This window comes from Misgurnus anguillicaudatus, chromosome 25 (assembly GCF_027580225.2).
Source record: "Misgurnus anguillicaudatus chromosome 25, ASM2758022v2, whole genome shotgun sequence".
Classification (NCBI taxonomy): Eukaryota; Metazoa; Chordata; class Actinopteri; order Cypriniformes; family Cobitidae; genus Misgurnus; species Misgurnus anguillicaudatus.
In genome coordinates this window covers 6,184,883-6,207,228 of record NC_073361.2, presented here as the reverse complement: position 1 = coordinate 6,207,228, position 22,346 = coordinate 6,184,883, and the positions used below count along the sequence as shown (strand labels likewise).

Genomic DNA, 22,346 nt, shown 5'->3' with positions numbered 1-22,346 from the left:
TTGGCTTAATCCAAAGTATGCATATGGGGATATAGCCCAGTTTTGATCATGCTGGCTCACACTTTTTAAAAGAATTGACAAATTCAAGAGGGTCTAATTCACTGCACATTTTGTTTGAATCAGTTTGTGATCTTGAAAATAAAACACTGAAACTGTAGATATTAATAGGTATTTTGAAAGGTTTTTTAATAAAGGTTTAGTCTAACAAACAGGCAAATAAGCATGCATCGATCTTCTGCCCAACTTTAAGCAAAGTTTCAATGATATTTTATTAAAAAGATTAGAACAAAGGCATTTCAATCATATATTCAGTACTATAGATGATTTTAAGGTAGTATACAGAAATTATTTAAATATATTTGCAAATGCTACATTACATTATAGTACAATTCAAATATATAACATGGTTATATATTTATATATGTATATGTTTTTCACATGTCTAATATACAGTTATTGAATGAATTAACAATATAAACTAATTTACAACAAAACATACAACATTAATTTCTTAGTTAAACAAACAAAAAGCCTACGTGAATGATTTACAAGATTTTAATCTTATATTACAGGCTCTCAACATGATCAATATTTTAGTATTTAATATGCTAAACCATTATCAATCATTTATACCCATTGTCACATTCAGACTTCTCAATTCAGTGCTTCACAACTCAACCGTATTCTTAAAATGCATAAAGGTTTTGACTTTTAATGCAGTCTTTGTGATACAATTCAAATAATTTAACCATTTTGAGAAAGATAAACAAATTACAGTGGTCTTTAGTAAAGTATTTCAACATGAAAACAGAACAAAATAAAAACAATTTGTTGGATTACATAACAAAATATCAAATGAACTGCCACTATTAAATAATGTTGTCCCATGGTAGGGTAAAAAAATGACATTTTCTAAGTTGAATTAAGTCAAGTTCACATATGTGTCCTAGCAGAGTAACCACAGATGTATTCCACTTATGTTTAATACCAGAAAGTGTCTAAATATAAATCGCTTTGATATTTTGTTATTTCCTGCAGTGATATTTTGCAGTATACATTTTAAATGTGGACTAGGTGTCCAAATATGTTTAGGGTTCACTGTGAGAAGATCAGCTCTTTCCTAGCATACATAATGTGAACGTGAGTAAATGAAATATATGTTATCGTATATATATTGCCTTTAGACCCTCAGGGTCAGTTTCAAGATTGTTAATTATGGCTTTGATTAGCACCACAGCCCAGTTAGGGCAAACATCAAATCTAGATATTAACATGTACAATAAAAATGTTACTCTTTCATTATACCTTCAAAACATTTTGGGGTCCTGAATTATAAACATTATGATTCAAAGCCCAACCAATTCATCAGCCATTTTCTAAAGAATCGGTCAAGAAATAGAGAAATACTCTAAACATGAATGCACTGTGCTATAATTATCAGTGTGTACTACACTTTACTACAGTATTCAGGACACTTAGCAGCTATGTTTGCGTAAATATTGTATAGATGGACATGAAAAGTCTATTTATGCCCTTAGTAATGGATTTTTCTATGAAGACTATGATCCTAAAGCTACTTACCCAAATCATGGATTTATGACTATCGATATCTAGCTAATTTAGTTCCATTAAAACGAAATACAAAAAAATGAAAAAACTGTAATGGCATACATTCAATCCGTCTTTCCTTTTGCTAATTCTTAGAGCCATCATTATAGTGCAAAAGCAGGAGTTATAGAGATCACTGGAGAGCCGGGAAACGTCTTCCTCTTAAGTGGAAACATGGCTCTCTTCTTGCAAGTCTTCAAAGATGTCCAGCATGCAATCGGTTCCTATCAATTGAACTTTCTGTGATGACAAAAAAAATGATATTAAACATCTGTAAATGGCCTATTTTACTTCCTCGATTATATACCAAGAAATTATTAAAGCAAAAAGCCCCGCGAAGCAGTGGGTTACCAGTGCATTTTATAACAGCTTAGGGGCGTTGTTAGGCACGACACGGAGCGGAGTGCCTAAAACCCCCTTAGCTGTTATAAAATGCACTGGTAACCCACTGCTTCGCGGGGGTTATTGCTTTTATAAAACGGTTACTTCATATGCATAACGTTAGCGGGATTTTATAAAATAAAACACAAATAAGCTGTAATTATATTAGTACAAATATTACTAGGGATGCACCGATAGGATTCTTTTGGGCCGATACCGATTTAAACAGACAACTTCTGGCCGATACCGATATTAAACACTTGTATACAATACTATACAGTTGGTTTATTAGCTAGTTTATTTCTGCATCAAATTATTTTTACTGAACATGGATTGGATCTAATTAACATTCAACTGACCAACATAATAAGAGAGGCACAAATTAAGCTAAAACAAATATAATAAGACAGCATGACAACCTTCAAAGGTGGTTTTAGCTATTCAGCATTTATTTTATTAACAACATTAACTCATTTTTTAAATATAATGGATTTCTTTATGCAGTTAATTAATAAACAATCGGTATCGGCCTTTCTCGTGCTATTGCCGATATGCCGATGGTTTCAAATTCATCAAATATCGGCAGATTAATATCGGCGGCCGATACATCGGTGCATCACTAAATATTACTATTCCGCCAAACAAAGTAGTTCCTCAGAATCAAGTGTGACTGAAACGGAGCGCAGTTCCCAACCAACACAGACGCAGCAAAGACACAATGAAAATATGATTTAAGACTGTAGTGTTAATTTTAATCCATCAACATTCATCTCATTTAAACATTAACATTTATATCGTGCAACTGTTGAAGTGATGATCAAATTTGCTTGGAAGCATGCTGAACTCTTTTCCCGTCAGCGTTTTTTTTTACGTTGCCACCCAGTTTTAGTTTAATGCCTTGCAGAAAAATTATCTTCTTTAAATAAACATAAAATATCAAATGAAAGAACAGACCATCCGCTTTCAAACAAAAAAAACGTTTCATCCTACCATTTGTTCTCTTATCACCTCTCAGATTTTTAGCTAAAAGTGGAGATAATTCCATTTATGTGAATAACTTTTGTAAGAGATCAGATTCAGAGCCACGATCAAAACTTGTGTTCAAAACGCGATCAAAACACGCTGTTTTTAGTGTTGAGTGAATGCGTTAGTGTTTAAGTTGGGTAAATCGGCACCCAGTGGATAGCAGAAATATGAATTTGAGTTAGAAACTCCCCAGAGAATGTTTTATCTTTATCGACGAGATGACTTAACAATATTTATAAACATTTATCTGGATATCGCCATTAATTGTGCAATTGTAGAAAAATTAAAAATATGATTTAAGACTGTGGTGTTTATATTCATAAATCAGTATGTAGCAACAGTGGCCCAGTGATACTTCTGTAATACGGTCTGAACCGTGGGTTTACCGGTGTATTTTATCACGGCTTAGAACGCGTTTCAACCAATCAGAATGAAGAACCAGAACGGGCTGTTTTATAATATAGGTGGTTAAAGGAATACTCCACTTTCATAAAAAAATTATCATAATTTACCTTTCTTTTTTCAGTCGAAAAGAAACTTCCAGGATTTTTCTCAATATAGTGGACCTCAACAGTTTACAATTTCAATGAAGTTTAAAATTGCAGCTTCAAAGGGCTCTAAATGATCCCAACCGAGATATAGGACTCTTATCTAGCAAAATGAAAGTCATTTAAAAAAAAAAAACTACGTAAATACAACTTCTCATCTTACACTAGCCTTGTGTCCCGAAAAACTTACCTGGTTCGATTTACAAAGCCCACGATGCAAGTAGGCATTTTGACGATACCGAATAATACGCAACTCAATCTGCTGTAATGACTTTTCTGACCCCGACATGCGCAGTGTGAACCGCCTGTGACGTAAACTGTGAAAGGGGTCTATACTCTGGTCTTAAGCAGTATGCAGTTTCAATAAACAAATTTAAAGCTTTGTATCATATCAGACACATTTATTTTACAATTTTAAGTTTTATCCAACCTCATTCAGCCCTACACATTTTGATACCTCACTCCATGCAACTTACTTTCTTCTGCGCTGCAGATACATACGGATGAGCCACTGCGCCACAAACGGCCAGATAACAGCAAAGGCCACAGTTCCAGGAGAAACATCAAATGGCCACCAAGATGACTTCTAAAAAAAATAGCAATTAGCAATCGTTATACAAAAATGACTGTCAAAAGAACTCAATAAATATAAAATAGGACATACAGTTGTGCTCAAAATTATTCGTATATATTTAATGTGTCAAATTTGTTATTTGACCAATTAGCATCGTCTGGCTGTAAATGACAAAAGAAAGTGGGCAAATACTGCAAGACATGTTAGCTTTTTTATTTCCCATGTGCAAAATTATTCATACATTTTCTGAATAATCAATGGCAAAGCCTTTACTTTTCTTCATAGCTGTCAAATGTTTTATTTTTTTCTAAATTGTAATACGTTTTTTACACATCTGCACTGGGATTTTGGACCCCTTCTCGTATTAGGTCATATGTCCCTTCAAATTTTAATAAACCATGTTTTCCAAGGCTCTTTGTCCTGTGGAAATCTATAAAGCAAATTTCTTTTATGTGTTTTGATGACTGAATGACCAGCATCCTGATACAAAACAATAGGTTTAAAGTGCACGCTCTGGACGGCCATCCCTCACAGCCTCAGTTTGACATTAACATGACGGCAGACTTAAACTTCAGTTCTAACACTGCTCCAACACACCTGTGTGTAATTATCAAGCAACCCTGAACACTTCAGCTGTGTTTGATTGGGGTAGGAGCTAAAATATGCAGAATGGTAGCCATCCAAGAGCAGTGTTGGAGACATCTGCATTATACTATACACCATGTTACAAATTATTATGCACATGCCATTTTTGTTTATTTTTCTCAATATAGTCAGTAAGTTTACAGATTTTATTTTACCCTCAACAGTTATACACTCACCTAAAAGATTATTAGGAACATCATACTAATACTGTGTTTGACCCCCTTTCGCCTTCAAAACTGCCTTAATTCTACATGGCATTGATTCAACAAGGTGCTGAAAGCATTCTTTAGAAATGTTGGCCCATATTGATAGGATAGCATCTTGCAGTTAATGGAGATTTGTGGGATCCACATCCAGGGCACGAAGCTCCCGTTACACCACATCCCAAAGATGCTCTATTGGGTTGAGATCTGGTGACTGTGGGGGCCATTTTAGTACAGTGAACTCATTGTCATGTTCAAGAAACCAGTCTGAAATGATTCAAGCTTTGTGACATGGTGCATTATCCTGCTGGAAGTAGCTATCAGAGGATGGGTATATGGTGGTCATAAAGGGATGGACATGGTCAGAAACAATGCTCAGGTAGGCCGTGGCATTTAAACAATGCCCAATTGGTACTAAGGGGCCTAAAGTGTGCCAAGAAAACATCCCCCACACCATTACACCACCACCACCAGCTTGCACAATGGTAACAAGGCATGATGGATCCATGCTCTCATTCTGTTCTGACTCTACCTTCTAAATGTCTCAACAGAAATCGAGACTCATCAGACCAGGCAACATTTTTCCAGTCTTCAACTGTCCAATTTTGGTGAGCTTGTGCAAATTGTAGCCTCTTTTTCCTATTTGTAGTGGAGATGAGTGGTACCCGGTGGGGTCTTCTGCTGTTGTAGCCCATCCGCCTCAAGGTTGTGCGTGTTGTGGCTTCACAAATGCTTTGCTGCATACCTCGATTGTAACGAGTGGTTATTTCCGTCAAAGTTTCTCTTCTATCAACTTGAATCAGTCGGGTCATTCTCCTCTGACCTCTAGCATCAACAAGGTATTATCGCCCACAGGACTGCCGCATACTGGATGTTTTTCTCTTTTCACACCATTCTTTGTAAACCCTAGATATGGTTGTGCGTGAAAATCCCAGTAACTGAGTAGATTGTGAAATACTCAGACCGGCCCGTCTGGCACCAACAACCATGCCACGATCAAAATTGCTTAAATCACATTTCTTTTTTCATTCTGACATTCAGTTTGGAGTTAAGGAGATTTTCTTGACCAGGACCACACCCCTAAATGCATTGAAGCAACTGCCATGTAATTGGTTAATTAGATAATTGCATCAATGAGAAATTGAACAGGTGTTCCTAATAATCCTTTAGGTGAGTGTATGACAGTGTGGATGTTATTATATTTAAATGAAATAAAAATGTTAAAAGATACTTTAATACTTTGAAAAATATGCAAAATATGCTGTTCCAAATTATTACTCAGAATGACATATGCATAATAATTTGGAATGTGGTGTACATTTTATAATTTCTCCAAAAGGTGCACACATTTTTAAAAAAGTGTGTGGAAAAAAGCTTTTTAAACCTCAAACAATCATGTCACTCTCTATTTATGTAAAAATCAACATAAAACGCTATGCAAATTACACAAACATGCATGGAATGGCTGAGGTGGTCTGAATATAAATAAAATTAAAATGCTCTAAGCAACACTGTCTGTGAAGGAATATTTCACCCTAAAATTTTGTCATCAAGCCTCACCCTCATGTTTGTCTAAACCTAGGAGTTTCTTTAAGCTGTTGATCACAAAAGAAGATTTTGATAAATGATGGTTAAGCACACAGCTGACTGATTTCCATAGTGGGATAAACAAATACTATGGAAATCAATGGGTACTGTCAACTGTGTGCTTACCATCTATGATCAAAATATCTTCTTTTGTGTTCAACACAATAAAGAAACTCATACAGGTTAAAAAACATGAGGGTGAGCACATGATGACACAATTTTTATTTTGGGGTGAACTATCCCTTTAAGGTTTTAGGCAAATATAACATTTCTCTCTAAAGAACAGGGGCCCCAAGAAATAGAGTTTTAAAGTGATATTAGAACTGCTAAGGGATCACTAAAAAACACAAATGGCTGTACCTTCTTAGTTTTATTTGCAGGCGGTGACAGGTAGTCTGATGACAGAGCTAAGGATCGAGCCTGAAAAGTCACACATAACAAATAATGTAGTCTGTGTTGTATCTTTAATGACAATGTTTTATTGAGTGAAAGGTGCTGGTTTCTAACCTGAGAGGCTGTCAATGCTTCAAGTGTGTGTAGCCTTTCTAACACGCTCTGCATGTCGTCCTGCAGTCTGGCCAGAGCACAAATAATCTGTTCATTGAGATTTTCCATTCCAGGTGCATCTGTTCCCCAGCGTTCCCCATCTCCCCCACTGCCCTGCTGCGGACCACCTGACCCGGAGCCAAAAGCAGGTGACCTGGACCCTGATACGCAGAAGAAATAACTGCAGTACATGTCAACAGATCACAGAAGAATCTGTAGATGATTACCAGAACTTCCAGAGCATTTCAGTTTTAAACTTGCATCAGGTCTCATCTATGGCTGAGTTTATGCTCTAGACAACATTAATTTGCATTTAATCAAATGTTATGAATAAATGTTACACTTCTGCCCCGATCAGCTGCCTGCCTATTTAGTATAGTCCAAGACTAAAATGCATGCACTTACAATTTATCAGTGCCATTGTTTTCTCTCTCAAGAAGTAATGTTTGAGATATGTTGACTCCTACAATATATTATGTTGGGCATATTCTATGACAGCATTCGAGATACATATGTCCATCATCTTTCAGACGAACAGATTTGGATTAATTTCAGCAAAAGTCCTTGCTCCTCAAAGCCTACAATGGGAGAAAACAGGGACCAGGGAACAACCTTAGTCTCTAAAGCCCAAAAAAGTACATCCATCCTTCACAGAGGCAATCCACACGACCCAGAGGGGTTAATAAAGGTCTATTGTGGTTAATTGATGCAATATTGTAAGAAAAATTATTATATTATATCCGGTAACAATGCTATTTTGAACTAATGTGATTCACGAGAGTCACTGCGAAACGTACCCATGGCAACGAACGCTCAATAAGCTAAAACTCTTGAATGAATCGCTGAGTTCAAGATGCCGTCGTTACCGGAAGCTAGTTATTATAGTTTATAAAGTTTAAAATATGGATATTTTTCTTACACAATCGCCTGGATTACCCACAGAAGACCTTTATTAACCTACTGGAGCCGTGTGGATTACCTCTGTGAAGGATGAATGCACTTTTTTGTTGTTTAAAGTCAGAAGTTGTTCCCTGATCCCTGTTTTCTACCATTATAAAGCTTGGAAAACCAAGGACATTTACTAAAATACCTCCAAATGTGTTTGTCTTAAAGATGATGAAGATATGTTTCTTGGATTCCTTGAGGGTGAGTGAGTAAGTCATGAGATAATTTTGATAATAATAATTTTGAAGAAACGCAAAGAATACATTGCACAAAAGATGTCTTTTCAATGACTTTCAAAAATGAAATTTTCATGACATTCCCAGGTCTGTAAATCACATTTTGAAATAAATATACGTATATATTTCTTATGTTTTCCAGAGTATGTATTTGAAGATTCAGCTCAAAATACTATATAGATCATTTATTTTAGCATGTTAAAATTGCCACTTTGAAGGTGTGACCAAAAATGTGCCAGTTTTGGGTGTGTGCTTTTAAAAGCATGAGTTGATCTCTGCACTAAACTGCAGTACTGTGTTTAGATAGTGCGGATTAAGGTGTGTATAATTATAAGATGATCCCCATCTGACATCACAAGGGAAGCCACATGATTAAGTCTACATCTTAGTTTACCAAAACTAAGATACTGGGTTGTTCTTTTTCACATTTTCTGTGTTGATAAGCACTGGGGACCCAATTATGACACTTAAACATGGAAAAGTCAGATTTTCATTATGTCCCCTTTAAGTTTATGTGAATACCATGCCATTAGCATAGCAATGTGCTAATGACAAAGCACTCGAATCTTGACAAAGCAGTCGAATCTTCTATGCACTTAAATATTTGTATGTCATTTGAAGCTGCTGTCAATGCAAAGCGTTAAAAATTCCAGAAAATCCCAATTAATTTAAATACTCCCTTAGAAAGAAGCACCCTCTCTCATTCGGGTTGTAACAGGGCCTACATGCTATTTTTGGCTATGTAGTTTTACCTCTTCCCCTCCTGACCACAGAACTGTCACTTCTGTTAGCAGGAAGTCCCCGTCTCTGTGAACCTCCTCCACTGCTCTGTCCATCTTCTCCACCGTGTTGCACACCTTCCTCTCTTTCCTGAAGATCTTCTGACCGTCTCCCCTTTGATTCGACCTCTTCTGTGGAGAACAGCGTACTATGGCTCTCCTCAGCCGCATCCTGCGAGCGATTTAGATGGATATCAGAGCCCTGGTGTCAGAAAACAAGTTTTGGAGAACCATAAAAATCAACTGGTTTATGCAGCTGAATGCAAACTTACTGCTTATCACTTAAACTGAACTTTAAGCTGGGTAACTGGAAAAAATCTTACCTCTTCTGCACCAAACTGGTCCACAGAATCGCAGAACACCTCACTGTCTGAATCACTGGCCACATGGTTGGAACTCGAAACATCTTCTGTCATATTTAAAGATACCAGAGAAGACCTTCAGCCCACCAAGTAACTACTGCATAGTGTTATCATCACAAGATTATTGACAAATCATTGTCCTAAATGGCCATAAATCAAGTACACTAGCTACCACATTTAAAATCAGGCATTAAGTCTCAGCTATGTTGATAAATGATTACCTCATGAGTCCTTCTTCTTACCTTTGGCATGTCCATTGACTTCTATGATATCTCCATTGTGGTTAATGCTTTCAGATTCTTCCTCTGACTCGTGTCTGTTCAGGTTAGACTTGGTGCAGAGTGTTCCATTAGCAAGGACTTTGTGTTGCTGGGCATTGCCGTTAGATTGCAATCCTTTAGCTCCACCCGCTGAAGACTTTTTCTTAACTTGTGGTGCTAAAAAACACACCATGCTTTTCATCAGAGTTGCTGGGGAATTTCTAGGTGGTTCCTAAAGTCTTCTGGGTGGTTGCTAGGGCATTGCTAGATGGTGGCCAATGTGTTTTGAGTGGCTGCTAGGACATTGCTAGATGGTGGCCAAGGTGTTTTGAGTGGTTGCTAGGACATTGCTAGATGGTGGCCAAGGTATTTTGAGTGGTTGCTGGGGCGTTGCTAAATGATGGCAAAGGTGTTTTAAAGGAATAGTCTACTCATTTTCAATAGTAAAATATGTTATTACCTTAACTAAGAATTGTTGATACATCCCTCTATCATCTGTGTGCGTGCACGTAAGCGCTGGAGCACGCTGTGACGCTTCGATAGCATTTAGCTTAGCCCCATTCATTCAGTGGTACCATTTAGAGATAAAGTTAGAAGTGACCAAACACATCAACGTTTTTCCTATTTAAGACGAGTAGTTATACGTGCAAGTTTGGTGGTACAAAATAAAACGTAGCGCTTTTCTAAGCGGATTTAAAAGAGGAACTATATTTTATGGCGTAATAGCACTTTTGGGAGTACTTCGACTCGCCCGAAAGGTCCGCTCCCCTTCTCCCTCTCATTATGGGAGAGGGAGGGTGTTACTGCGCCGAGTCGAAGTACTCCCAAAAGTGCTATTACACCATAAAATATAGTTCCTCTTTTAAATCTGCTTAGAAAAGCGCTACGTTTTATTTTGTACCACCAAACTTGCTCGTATAACTACTCGTCTTAAATAGGAAAAACGTTGATGTGTTTGGTCACTTCTAACTTTATCTCTGAATGGTACCATTGAATGAATGGGGCTAAGCTAAATGCTATCGAAGCGTCGCAGCACGCTCCAGCGCTTACGTGCACGCACACAGATGATAGAGGGATGTATCAACAATTCTTAGTTAAGGTAATAACATATTTTAATATTGAAAATGAGTAGACTATTCCTTTAAGTGGTTGCTAGGGCATTGCTAGATTGTGGCCAAGGTGTTTTGAGTGGTTGCTAGGGCATTGCTAGATGGTGGCCAATGTGTTTTTAGTGGTTGCTAGGGCATTGCTAGATGGTTTTATTTATATAGCACCTTTCAAGAACCCAAGGACCCTTTACATGAAGTTACTATATAACATAAATACATATGAGCATGCAGTCAGTATACAACATTAGTTTTAGTGAGTGGCTAAAAAGGAAAATATTACAAATATGGAAAAACTTGACAAGCTGATTGATATGGGGGTTCAAAAACATAGACTAGAATCAAACAACACAAGGTTTCATATAGAGGGTTAACACAGAACACAGTCAATGTTAATAGAAAAGTCATGTTGGGTGAGATCAAGTGATTTAGGGGCTACTAGCAAAATTTCATTCAACTTTAAGTAGTTTTGAGCAATCCATATTTTGAGATCGAGTAATCAAGATGTTAGGGAGGGAAACCATTACCAGATGGTTGCTAAAGTGTTAAGAGTGGTTGCTAGGGCATTGCTAGGTGGTTGCTAAGGTGTTATGAGTGGTTGCTAGGGCATTGTTAGGTGGTTGCTAAGGTGTTATGAGTGGTTGCTAGGGTATTGTTAGATGGTTGCTAAGGTGTTATGAGTGGTTGCTAGTAGGTTGCTAAACTGTCCAAAAATGTGGTTCCTAGGGAATTGCTAGGGTGGTCCTGACTGGTTTGCGAGGGCATTGCTATATTGTAGCTAAGGTGTTTTGGTTTTTAGGGTTTGCGAGTAGTTGCTATGTGTTTTTTATGCTGGCCAGGGTGGTTGCTAGGGTGTCTGATATTTTGACATCTGGATAGATGTTGAGTCCTTCCTTTAATGCACATCTATAAGATTGTTTTACCTTTTTTATCTGCAATGCAAAATAGCCTTGTTATCACTTTGAAAAATAAAAAGCACACCTCTCCCCAACAAAACCTATTATTTATTATTTGCGTCGTCTAGGGATGTTCATTTCAGTTAATTTTCACGACAGACAACCGCAGGTTCTTAACCAAACATTAACTGTCTGTGACCTGGTAAAAACAATACATTACATTTGATTTAATTTGAATGTGCAAACAGCAGCAACAGATCAACAACAGAACCAGGATTTGTACATTTTCAAACTTTCACGCAACATTGGACTGATCATGTGCTCATTGATAATGTAGAGGATTAATTCCAAAGAGGACAGATTGTCTCATTTTCATCTACCACAGTGGCCATTTCTAAAGCAGGACACATTTCAAAAAGTATTGCTTTTGCCTTTTTTTTCTGTCTGTGCAAAAAATAATTTGCGTCATTTACAGGTCATTCACAAATTAAGGATAGAAAAGTGGCGAAATGTCTCTAGACACGTGTCGACACGCACCGTGTGCTTTAACATTTTTTTTCTTTTAACTGATAATATTACTTGGTCATAAATTCTTACATTCAGTTAACATTATGAACATCCCTAGTGTTGTCCAAGTTATGGCAAAGTTAAACACTTTACAATTATATTTGTTAACCTTAAGTATGATCAAAAGAAATAATGATATTTACCTTTTATCACCTCTTCAACTGCTTCATCTTTTTCCTCCTCTTCATTATCTTCGGTTTTCTCTTCCAGCTCTGTTGTTGTAGTTTGTGGAGGCTCTGACGTTTTAACAGGGTAAGCATCCAGAGCACCGTTCATCTGCATCGTTCTGATGATGCTTTTTGTGACACTTTTGGGCGGCGAGGTTAGCATGCTCCCAAAGCCTGGAGAAAACCACAACATACATGTTACATGTGTAAGAAGTCTTTCTAAAATAAAGGTTAATTTAGGACTATTTTACAGAACTCAGAACTTTTACAGAAAGGTCCACTAGTAACATTATAACCTTGCACTCAGTGATCTAAACTAATACAAGCAGTGAAGGAACAACAGAGGTCTCACTTACACTAAGGCACTATTAACTAAGGGCACAGGGTGTTCTACACAGTGCTGTTCACTTGCCTTCAAGTTGCCTAGCAAACCTTTCCAAGCGGGCTGAGCACGAAACAAAATGAGTCAACGTAAATCAATGTTAATAAGATAGTATGTTGATGCATTAATAGATCAATACTCTAAAATGCTTGATAAGGCACACAAAAACAAAATAAACTTGAATGTATTTTACCAAGCTTTGTATTTGCAAAAATTAGATTTTTGTAACTTATGGCCAGATTTACTTAGTTACCAGAAACAGGGCGAATTAGCTTGAGAGAGCAAATTTAAAAAGCCAGATGGGATTTCCATAATGACACATGCAATCTGTCAAGAGCCTCACAAATTACGGTACAATCACACGGGGCGTAGCGATAAACTTCTCATTTACTTGTAATGGGTGATGTCATACATTGCCGAACTGAATTGTGGATCCGTCAACGATGGGTCACTGCCGTTGCTCGCGGCAGAAGTTGAACATTTCTCAACTTTTTTAGCGCCAATGCGTGCGTCAGCCAATCAGATCGCCTTATGCAAATAACCTACTGCGAACCAGCCAATTACGTTTATGCAAGACAGGAGCTTGTGTTGCGGCCACTGTGACTGGCTGTTGGCCACACATCAGACTAGCATTTTAACCCCTTGTTAATATACAGTTAGTTTAATAGGGTTCAATAAACGCTTTTGGTCTTGCGTTAAACAATAGCGACGTTCGTACACACCCGGCAGGCGTAAATAACTTAAAGGTTCTCTAAGCGAATAATGTGCGACGTCACTTCCTGTTGATGTTTGAACTGTTTTCAAACAAACGGAGCGTAGCTAACGCCTCCCCCTCCCTCTCCCGTCCGTGCTTTCATGAACGCGCCCAACCCCCATCCCCAAATCCTTCTTGTCGTTTATTGGCTGGAACACTTTGTTATGTTTTGTTGTGCTAGGTTTGGCCACTATGTTGATATTGCCATTTGTCGAGCCTGAGCTGTCTACCGAGATCGCGTTTTTTTACAGTTTGATCAGCGGACAGGCAGCAAGCAGATAGTGAGGAGATGTTTGCTGTATGTAACAAAAAATGTTTATGGTCTAAAACGCGTCAATTCGCTTAGAGCGCCTTTAAGAAATCACCCAGATCAAACATGTTGCGCAATTATCTGTCCACCCTAACACATTTAATTTGGTCAATATAAAAACATGTCCCTTTCATTCTCACCACGTCAAATTTGTGTAACAACGCTCCCCATTGGCCAGAGGTGTCTTATCCGGACATTACCTTGTACCTAATCGAGTCAACAGGGAAGCCAGTGAATGACTTTACTTAATATTTGAAAGTTACTTCGTATTTCTATATTATGTCTTTATATTTAGAGTACTGAGTGCACTTTTCCGTCCAGCCATACAACTAGCCTTAGTGATATTTCCAGCAATCACTGGATAGTGTGTTACACAAATTTGACGTTGGGAGAATGAAAGGGAAATGCCCCCACATTGACCAAATAAAATGTGTCAATACATCTTTCGCGCTCTATGGCAGGCAGGGTGGACAGATAATTACTCGACATGTTTAATCTGAGTGATTTCTTAAGTTATTTACGCCTGCTGGCTGTGTACGAACGTTGCTTTGTTTCATTATTTTGTATGGAAGTCTATGAGAAGTCTAGTTTGTTTTCCCCCAAAAAGGGGCAGTGACAATTTACAGTCAAGTTCCCGGATGTGCCGGTAGTCCGTATGATCTCTTCTCATAAACTTTTTGCCTGAAAGGGAAACTTTTAAAAAGCATCCTGTAAACACAAAATTATGCTGTCTAAATTATCATAAATATAATTTAGTACAAGAAATACAACTATAATAAACGCATTACAAATGTTCTTACAATTTTTATCATTTTGTCTGCATTTGCCAGTGTCAAAGATGAATTTCTGTCCAGTGAATCTGAACAAACAATAAAGTTAATCAAATCAAATCAAATTACAGTCATAAAAGTAGTTTAGTACTTTACCGAATAGTCTAACAAATCAACTTTGTGTTCTTTATAGTTTTAATGAACTTCACTAATTTAGGTCTGTTATCAGTTTACCTGTGCTTAAATCTGACACCTGTGTTATCTTCCTCTCATCCACGAGCTCATAGAACGGCCCGATCACCTGCAGAAGCTCCTCCACCTCACTGGTTACAGGCATACTTTCCAGGATCTGATTTGAGACAAAATACATCATTTACATTCAAATCACAACTTGTTCTGTGAAACATAATTCAAATATCTAAAATATAATACCAGTTTTAAATCATCCACATAGGCATTCATTGCCTCCTCTTTTGCCATATCACCAAGCGAATTCCAGGCATCCCTAAACACAAACACCAGAGAGGGTCAGCAAGAACTGATAAACTACATGTCAACATACATATTTTGTGATAGTATGAAACACAGTGGACGATATGACCCATGTAAGCTTTAGATTAAGATCATAGTGCATTGATTTTTTTTGGGGGGGTTATATAAAACAAATGAAGACCACTGCAGTGTTTCCCACAGGATTTTGAGAGACTGTGATGGTGATGACGTCACCCGTTAATTAGCATATATGTGATGTCATCATGTCGTGTTTGCGTTTGATCTAGTGTTGGCACCTGAAATATGTTTCACTTCTACTCTTTGATCTGTATCTGTATTTGATCTGTATTATATATCAAATTATATTTTAAGCCGAATTAAGCTGTTTTAAATAGTGAAATAAAAATGTAAATGGGAATCATGAAAATTCTATTTGTGGGGGCCAGTGTTGATTCTGTGGTGGGCCACCACAAATAAATCAATGTATGGGAAACACTGCCACTGCACAAAGTTACTAATAATACAAATCCTGGTTATTTATCAAACTGAACTTTCAACAGGCGAACAGTTCACGTCCTGTAGGTCATGGACCCTTCAATAGACCGAATAGACCGTAATTATATAAATGGATTTAAAAGTGAGGTGTGCATGTTTTGCACTGCTAGCAGTACCAAAAGGATCTACAAAATAATGATTCATATTTTTCCAAACGGGTTTCCTGAACCTTCCCTGTCATCTGTCACTGACTGATCGTATATATTGTTCCACTCCAAACTCACAGCACTGGTTAGGTCAGTAGCTGAAATGTCGGGTCGCTCAAGAAAAACAGCAATGTTGACAAACTTCAGGAAGTTAACCAACAACTTATTCACATTGACTAAAGTAATGTAGACATGTTCAATACCATTTGGCTTTGCCAACAGGGTCCCAGAATCCTGGACGGGGAATGTTGCACGGACCTAGCGTTGCTTGCTTGTAGTAGCTATAAAATTTCAGCATCATGTCATTGGAGGGTTGAAATGAACCTGGGAACAAGAAATTTTGTTAGGAACAATAGATAGTAACACACTGTTCCCTAAAGCAGTGGTTCCCAAACTTTTTCAGCGTGCGGCCCCCCTTATGTACAGTGGATTCCTTCGGGGCCCCCCAAAGAAAATTTGTGACACAAAACTGTTCTAAAACTCAACATTTTAATAAAAAAAAAAAAACATTAAATTATACAAAAAAGTAGTGCTTTTGGTTAGTGGCCTTGTTTTTTTTTAGGTTTAATTACACAGAATTCATGATAAATTAATGTATTTCATAAAATGTCATAAAACCCCTGACACCATCTCGCGGCCCCCAGTTTGAAAACCACTGCCCTAAAGAACAAATTATAATGGACAGCTAATGGAGATTCAAAGTAAGATCCTACTTCACTGTTGACGTAACATTTATTCAGAATATCATCATCAGGGTCAGTATCTATTTCAGCACATAAGCCAGACTGAATCTAGGTTAATCGTGTGATCGACCAATGGCAGCTTATCAAGTTTATAATCACGCGCACCGCCCCCTTCATATTTTTGTTTGTTAAGTTTACGTTTTATTGTTGTAACAAACATTTGCACATACGTCAAAGCAATGTGCACCATAAACACACACAAAGATATTTATTTATCTCGTTTATGATTAACCTACAACCTGGAATAAAAAGTGGATGAGGGGTCGCGTGCAGTGCTTTTACTGCTGCAATACAAGATATTGATTTTTAGTAGCTGTCATCTCGTATGATATGCGTACTCACCGTTTGAAGGCAAATTTTGGATCACTTTGACAGCAGCATTGAATCTCAGCTCGTGGGTCGGTTTGTTGTCACCCTCCATCATGACAATCTAACCTCTACAACAAGCTCTGGATCAAATATAATAGCAATGTTACAACACTAATCGTAACATACTACGTGCTTCTATCCATTACAATGTTATATTTTACAGTTACAGTAAAGTAAATCAGTGTGTTTAATATCAGAGCCGCTCAAAAGTGGTAAACAAAGCAAAATTACAATCAAAAATATCGCGACAAATCCTCAAGGACAAGTAAAACGTCACACCAAGTGCAAGAAACAACAACTAATGCGATATTTCGGATTTAAACTGAATTACGAACGATCAAAACTATGTTTAAAAAGCACGGCTATTTCATACTTTATCATTTGCTTTTCTACCTGCTGTGCTGTAGACTGCGACCTCATGAATACGTATCTGACAGTCACAACACGAAAGACTTCCTCTAGTAATTGTTGGGAATTGTAGTTTAATTACAACAAGGCATTGCAGCAAAATCATATGTGTACAGTATTAAAAAAAACTACAAGTACCACAATTCCATTTTTCTACTAGCAACAGTAAGGGTGATGTAGTTTACCGAGGTAAGCTTCCCCATGGGTTTTTAAAATATAAACCGTCCCTATCGACCAACTTTGAAGAAGCCATGAAATATTTGTGCATAATTTTAAACAACAGACGCGCTAAACAATTTTGCGCATACTGAACGCACAAACAACACTATGGCAATTTATAACACACATCAAAGCGTTTCGCCCCTCGGCATTAAATACAACGTAACACTACAACTCCCAGCATTCCTTTCGCTCGGCTTGTTTGACTTCATGCGGCGCTGCAAGAACCGACAGCCGGATGACGTCAAAGTCCCGCGAGAATTATCCGAGAAATCATACGAAGTGTAATTTCGTTCTGCTCTCGCGGCACTTTGACGTCATCCGGCTGTCAGTTCTGGCGGCGCCGCACGAAGTCGAACAAAAATGAACAGAGAAAACATTTTTGATCTCAAATATGGTTCCGTATAATTTACTAATAATTATACAAAAATAAGATTACCATTTAAGTAAAAAAAAAAATCATAAGGCAAATTACTTAAATTAACTAAATAAAAACGAAATTAACAAAAATCGCTATTTGTATCATTACTGTGTATAAATTAAATGCATGAAATAACAGATTTGAATTCGATAAAGAAAGAAATAATGGAAGACACAATTGATATTGTAACTATTAAATATACAGAAACTCTATGATAACTGTTGTTTAATTATAAAGTTATAAAGTTTGCAACACATTCAAGAGCAAACATATAATGTTTTAAATAGAAAACAATATTTTTGAGAATATTTATGGAATGTTTCCTTTAGCTCGGGTACAATGCACCCGCTGCGCTGATAGGCGACGCTGTGCTGAAAGCGAGGCGGAGGGAGACGAGCAGGAATTCAGTAGCGCTGAGCTCAAGGCAAGCTCTCTCAATCAAAGCCCAAACGAGGAGGAGGAGGAGGAAGCTCTGCGGAGACATGTAAGATGGCAGAGCTGCAGATGTTACTAGAGGAAGAAATCCCCGCCGGTAAAAGGGCTCTCTTGGAGAGTTACCAGAACCTCACCAGGGTTGCGGATTACTGTGAAAATAACTATGTCCAGGTAAGAGTGTTTGTGTGTTTCATGAGCGAGTTGCTATTCAGCGCTGATCGCCAAGCATTGCTGCTGTAGCCTGTAGGGATCGGACAGGAAATATGGTTGTAAAGAGGGAAAGAGGGATGAAGCGAAACAACTGCTTCTCGGAGATCGTTTTGATCACACAGAGGTCGATTCGTTACAAGCTTTATCTTATTAAGGGCTTTGTTGATGAGATTTGTAAACGTACACAGGGTTTTTGTTGTTTACATTGAGGGTGTGTCTATACTATTTAACGTCCACATACTGTAAAGTTGTGACTGAGCATATCTAACAGAATGGTTAAGTCAAACTTTTTAAGAGGTTATTAAATAGTTCTAGTCCGTTCTAAACCAATCCAAATGAACAGAGTGCGATTAGAGTTTTATTTGATGGATTCAGTTGTTATATTTTGCTGTGTTTGACGTGAGGGTTGAATTGATGTGTCATGAGGGAATACCACACATCACAGAGCTGAGCTTTTGTCGCGTTCAGTCGCGATCGTGCTTCTCTTATCACATCAAATACACCTTCCAAAACTTGTGTTTGTCAATATTTGTTTATATATTTTACATATTATAGAAAAACCATAAAAAACTTCGTTTATTTGAAATATCTGTTTGATATTATCCGCATATAATAATGTCTGTGCTGTGATTCTCTGTAAGAGGTTTATACCTCTAATACATCAAACTAGTTTATGTATTTATATTTTTTAAGGCAGTTGTTCCTAATAAATACTTTTTAAGTAAACATTTATAATTAATATTAAGTTTTGTTAGCAAGTTGCCATACTAACATGTATTTGCTATATTGCCTCACGATTATTCGCGACTAATCGTTTGCAGAATAAAAGTTTTTAAACATAATATGTGGGTGTACTGTGTAATTATGTATAAACACACACACACACACACACACACACGTATATGATTAAGAAACATTTGTATGTGTTATATTTACATGTTTATATAATATATAATCTATATTATATAAATATTTATTATGTAAATATTTTTCCTTTAAATTATACATTTATGTGTGTGTATTTATATTAGGCCTGGTCATAGATTAATCTAGATTAATCTCATACAAAATAAAAGTAATTTTTTTGCAAAATATATAAGTTTGTGCTGTGTGTAAATATTATGTATATTTAACCACACACACATTTATATATGTACATTTAAGAAATGTTTTATTTATATATCTTTTTTATTTATATATAATATATAAAAATAAATACATATATATATACACATATAAATGTTTCTTAAATACATACATGAATGTGTGTGTATTTATATATACATAATAATTACACACAGCACAAACTGATATGTTATGCAAAAAATTACTTTTATTTTGTATGAGATTAATCTAGATTAATCTATGCCCAGCCCTAATTTTTATATACATAATTATTATACACAGTACACACACACACACACACACACACACACACATTATGTAAACAAAAACTTTTATTCTGCAAACGATTAGTCGCGACTAATCGTGAGGCAGCACTAATATATATACACATATATTTATCATGTGTATATTTTTTTCTTATGATCCATTATCATTTTAAGGGGAGCCTTTATTTAAATAAAATATTCTGTCTAAAGAGACAGCCCATTACTGTCAGGGTTAATGATGTAATAAAATATTAGTTTACTGACTGAAGGTTTATTGGCCATTTATCACAATGGCTTTGGGGTTTTAGCACTTTCACAAAGTGTAAACGATAAAAGATCCTCATCCTCTTTATTTTCTTCATGATATAAAAGTAGCAGCAGTTAAAAAAAATGAAAACAGTGCTTTACATCAGTCCTTTACAGATGGTGGCAAACAGTAACATATTTACCCACTTATTCCATTATCCCAATAATACAAAACACCTGTCAGCGTTGCAAGAGATTGCGCAACAAATACAAGATTTTCTGTGTTGCCACAGCCTTTAACCTTGGAGGCACTCCCGAGATGTTTATCAACATTTAAATCTGTCCTAATTCCCCGAGAAAAAGTTGTTCAACGGGTAGCGCAGCATCAGATCAAAAAGCGACCCGTCAGGTTTGATGTAAAATGGCAACCCAATCCGCATCAAGACCGAGCATGCTTTTGAGTCGCACCGATACTACAGCAGCGACCACAGGAGAGATGACTCAGATGGGAAACCGATCACTGCATTTACTGTTCGTGTCTCAGCTTGACGGTATGGCCTGCAGGCTGACATGTGGCTGCTTTCCATGCAGTGTGTCATTCCTCAACATCATACGTGAGCAAGACTCTTGCTGTGAATGGCTGTTTTGCGGTGATGATGCAGCAGCAGATGGTGGGAGTGGGTTTGTGTAACCAGGACAGACATTGCCCCACTTTCTCATGTTCTTTGTGTGTGTGTGTGTGAGAGAGAGAGAGAGAGAGAGAGAGAGAGAGAAAGAGAGAGATAGAGAGAAAGAAAGAGAGAGAGAGGCATGTGAAGCATGTAAAGAGTGTTGTGAATCTCATCGTCTTCTCCAGGGGCAGGATGGGTCACACTGCTGTTTCTGGCCTGCATGTGGAAATGTTGATCTTCCTCCGTCTGGATTTAATCATAGATGACATCTAGAGACTTTATATTTTTCCCAGAATGCAGTGCACTGACTGTTATATGGAATTATTTATGTACTTGGCTTCATGGCTGTGTGACTTTCTTCTGTGAAACAAAGGTGATGTTTAGTTGAGAATGTTTCACCAATATTTTCTATACCAATAAAAGTTGATAGCAGACGATTTTCAAAAAGGAAAACATTGTAAAATAAACTGTATTTTGCGAGGATTTTTCATTATTTCAAACTTTATCAAAGCCATTTGGTCTGTTCTTCACACAACATGTTCAAATTTACTGAAAATCTTATCCCAACGAACATGATGTGTGATGATGCATAACATCAACTTTAATGTCAGTAGTACTGAATGATATTGGTTAGTGGATAGTATGAATGAGAATGAACGTTCTGGATTGTCCCGAAGGCTATTGTATCTAGGGATGCGTCGATAAATGGCGATATACACTATATTTTGATCAGCTTTTGATCAGTAAGTCCTTATCGATCTGAAATCACGTTTTGTTTGAGTTGTTTAAAACATGCATTTGAAAAAGCAACACTCTTTAAACATATTCATTATACATATTCTTTCTTATCATGAAAATACCTGAAAAGGTTTTGAAAAACAGCAATATAAATGCTTAAGCCATTTCCTGGAGATGCATGTGTAATAGTTCTTCTTCTGCGGCGCATATTAAGTTTTTGCGCAAGAGCGCCCTCTGGCTTTTGAATGTAGCGGCATTTCACCATAATTCATTGAGAAGCATAGCAACATGATCAGACGATTTATCGGTGCACCCCTAATTTTATAAAGATTGTAAATTTGTAATGGTATACATGTTATAGACAGTTTCATCAGACGCACGTGCGCTGTCGCGATACATGCCTGGATCCGAACTTTACTTCCGGTGTCGTTTTTTTAATAGTCTGACTAGTTGCTAAACTAATCTCTTGAACAAATGTCTCGTCGAAAATAACAAATGTTTTGGTTTCCTAGGTAATCTATGTGTTGTTTATTTTGCTTGTTATATAAATAAACTACGTTTAAAGAACTTTGTTGTTATTTATTCTTAGCAGAGTTTACCGGAAGTTACGTGTGGACCACGACAGCCGCTTGTTTATGTTGTTACTGCTG

At 37.0% G+C, this 22,346-nt stretch overlaps 2 protein-coding genes across 11 annotated transcripts in view; one reads left to right on the top strand and one right to left on the bottom strand.

Annotated features, from left to right (window-relative positions):
* Positions 1-161: 161 nt before the first annotated feature.
* Positions 162-17,409, bottom strand: acbd5a (acyl-CoA binding domain containing 5a). Of its 3 annotated transcripts, none has more exons than XM_073864197.1 (13): positions 17,351-17,409; positions 16,931-17,037; positions 16,049-16,169; positions 15,085-15,157; positions 14,887-15,001; positions 12,413-12,610; positions 9,683-9,877; positions 9,402-9,487; positions 9,052-9,280; positions 7,080-7,279; positions 6,933-6,992; positions 4,040-4,146; positions 162-1,848 (listed from the first exon to the last, which is right to left on the bottom strand). In XM_073864197.1, the coding sequence occupies exons 2-13, from the start codon at positions 17,010-17,012 to the stop codon at positions 1,836-1,838; spliced, it is 1,479 nt and encodes a 492-aa protein (XP_073720298.1). In that variant the 5' UTR covers positions 17,013-17,037; positions 17,351-17,409; the 3' UTR covers positions 162-1,835. The 3 variants fall into 3 exon arrangements, with proteins under 3 accessions (XP_073720298.1, XP_055037515.2, XP_073720297.1); XM_055181540.2 differs by having other exon boundaries at positions 4,040-4,149; positions 17,351-17,405; XM_073864196.1 differs by having other exon boundaries at positions 4,040-4,149; positions 17,331-17,375.
* A 967-nt stretch (positions 17,410-18,376) lies between these two features.
* The window catches only part of abi1a (abl-interactor 1a), a 56,251-nt gene continuing 52,281 nt past the window's right edge, over positions 18,377-22,346 (top strand). For 2 of the 8 annotated variants that reach the window (XM_055181534.2, XM_055181532.2), the window contains exon 1: positions 18,377-18,611. In XM_055181534.2, coding sequence (XP_055037509.1) covers positions 18,495-18,611 — 117 coding nt within the window. In that variant the 5' untranslated portion in view covers positions 18,377-18,494. The remainder of the gene's footprint in view (positions 18,612-22,346) is intronic. The other 6 variants (XM_055181533.2, XM_055181535.2, XM_055181536.2 and 3 more) reach the window with 4 other exon arrangements.

Coding starts and splice junctions, on each gene's coding strand:
- acbd5a (XM_055181540.2), bottom strand. CDS start 17,012: ATGATGGAGGGTGACAACAAACCGACCCACGAGCTGAGATTCAATGCT. Junction 15,158..16,048: donor CCTGTTGGCAAAGCCAAATG/GTATTGAACATG, acceptor GTTTGTGTTTAG/GGATGCCTGGAATTCGCTTG. Junction 15,002..15,084: donor ATGTGGATGATTTAAAACTG/GTATTATATTTT, acceptor GTCTCAAATCAG/ATCCTGGAAAGTATGCCTGT.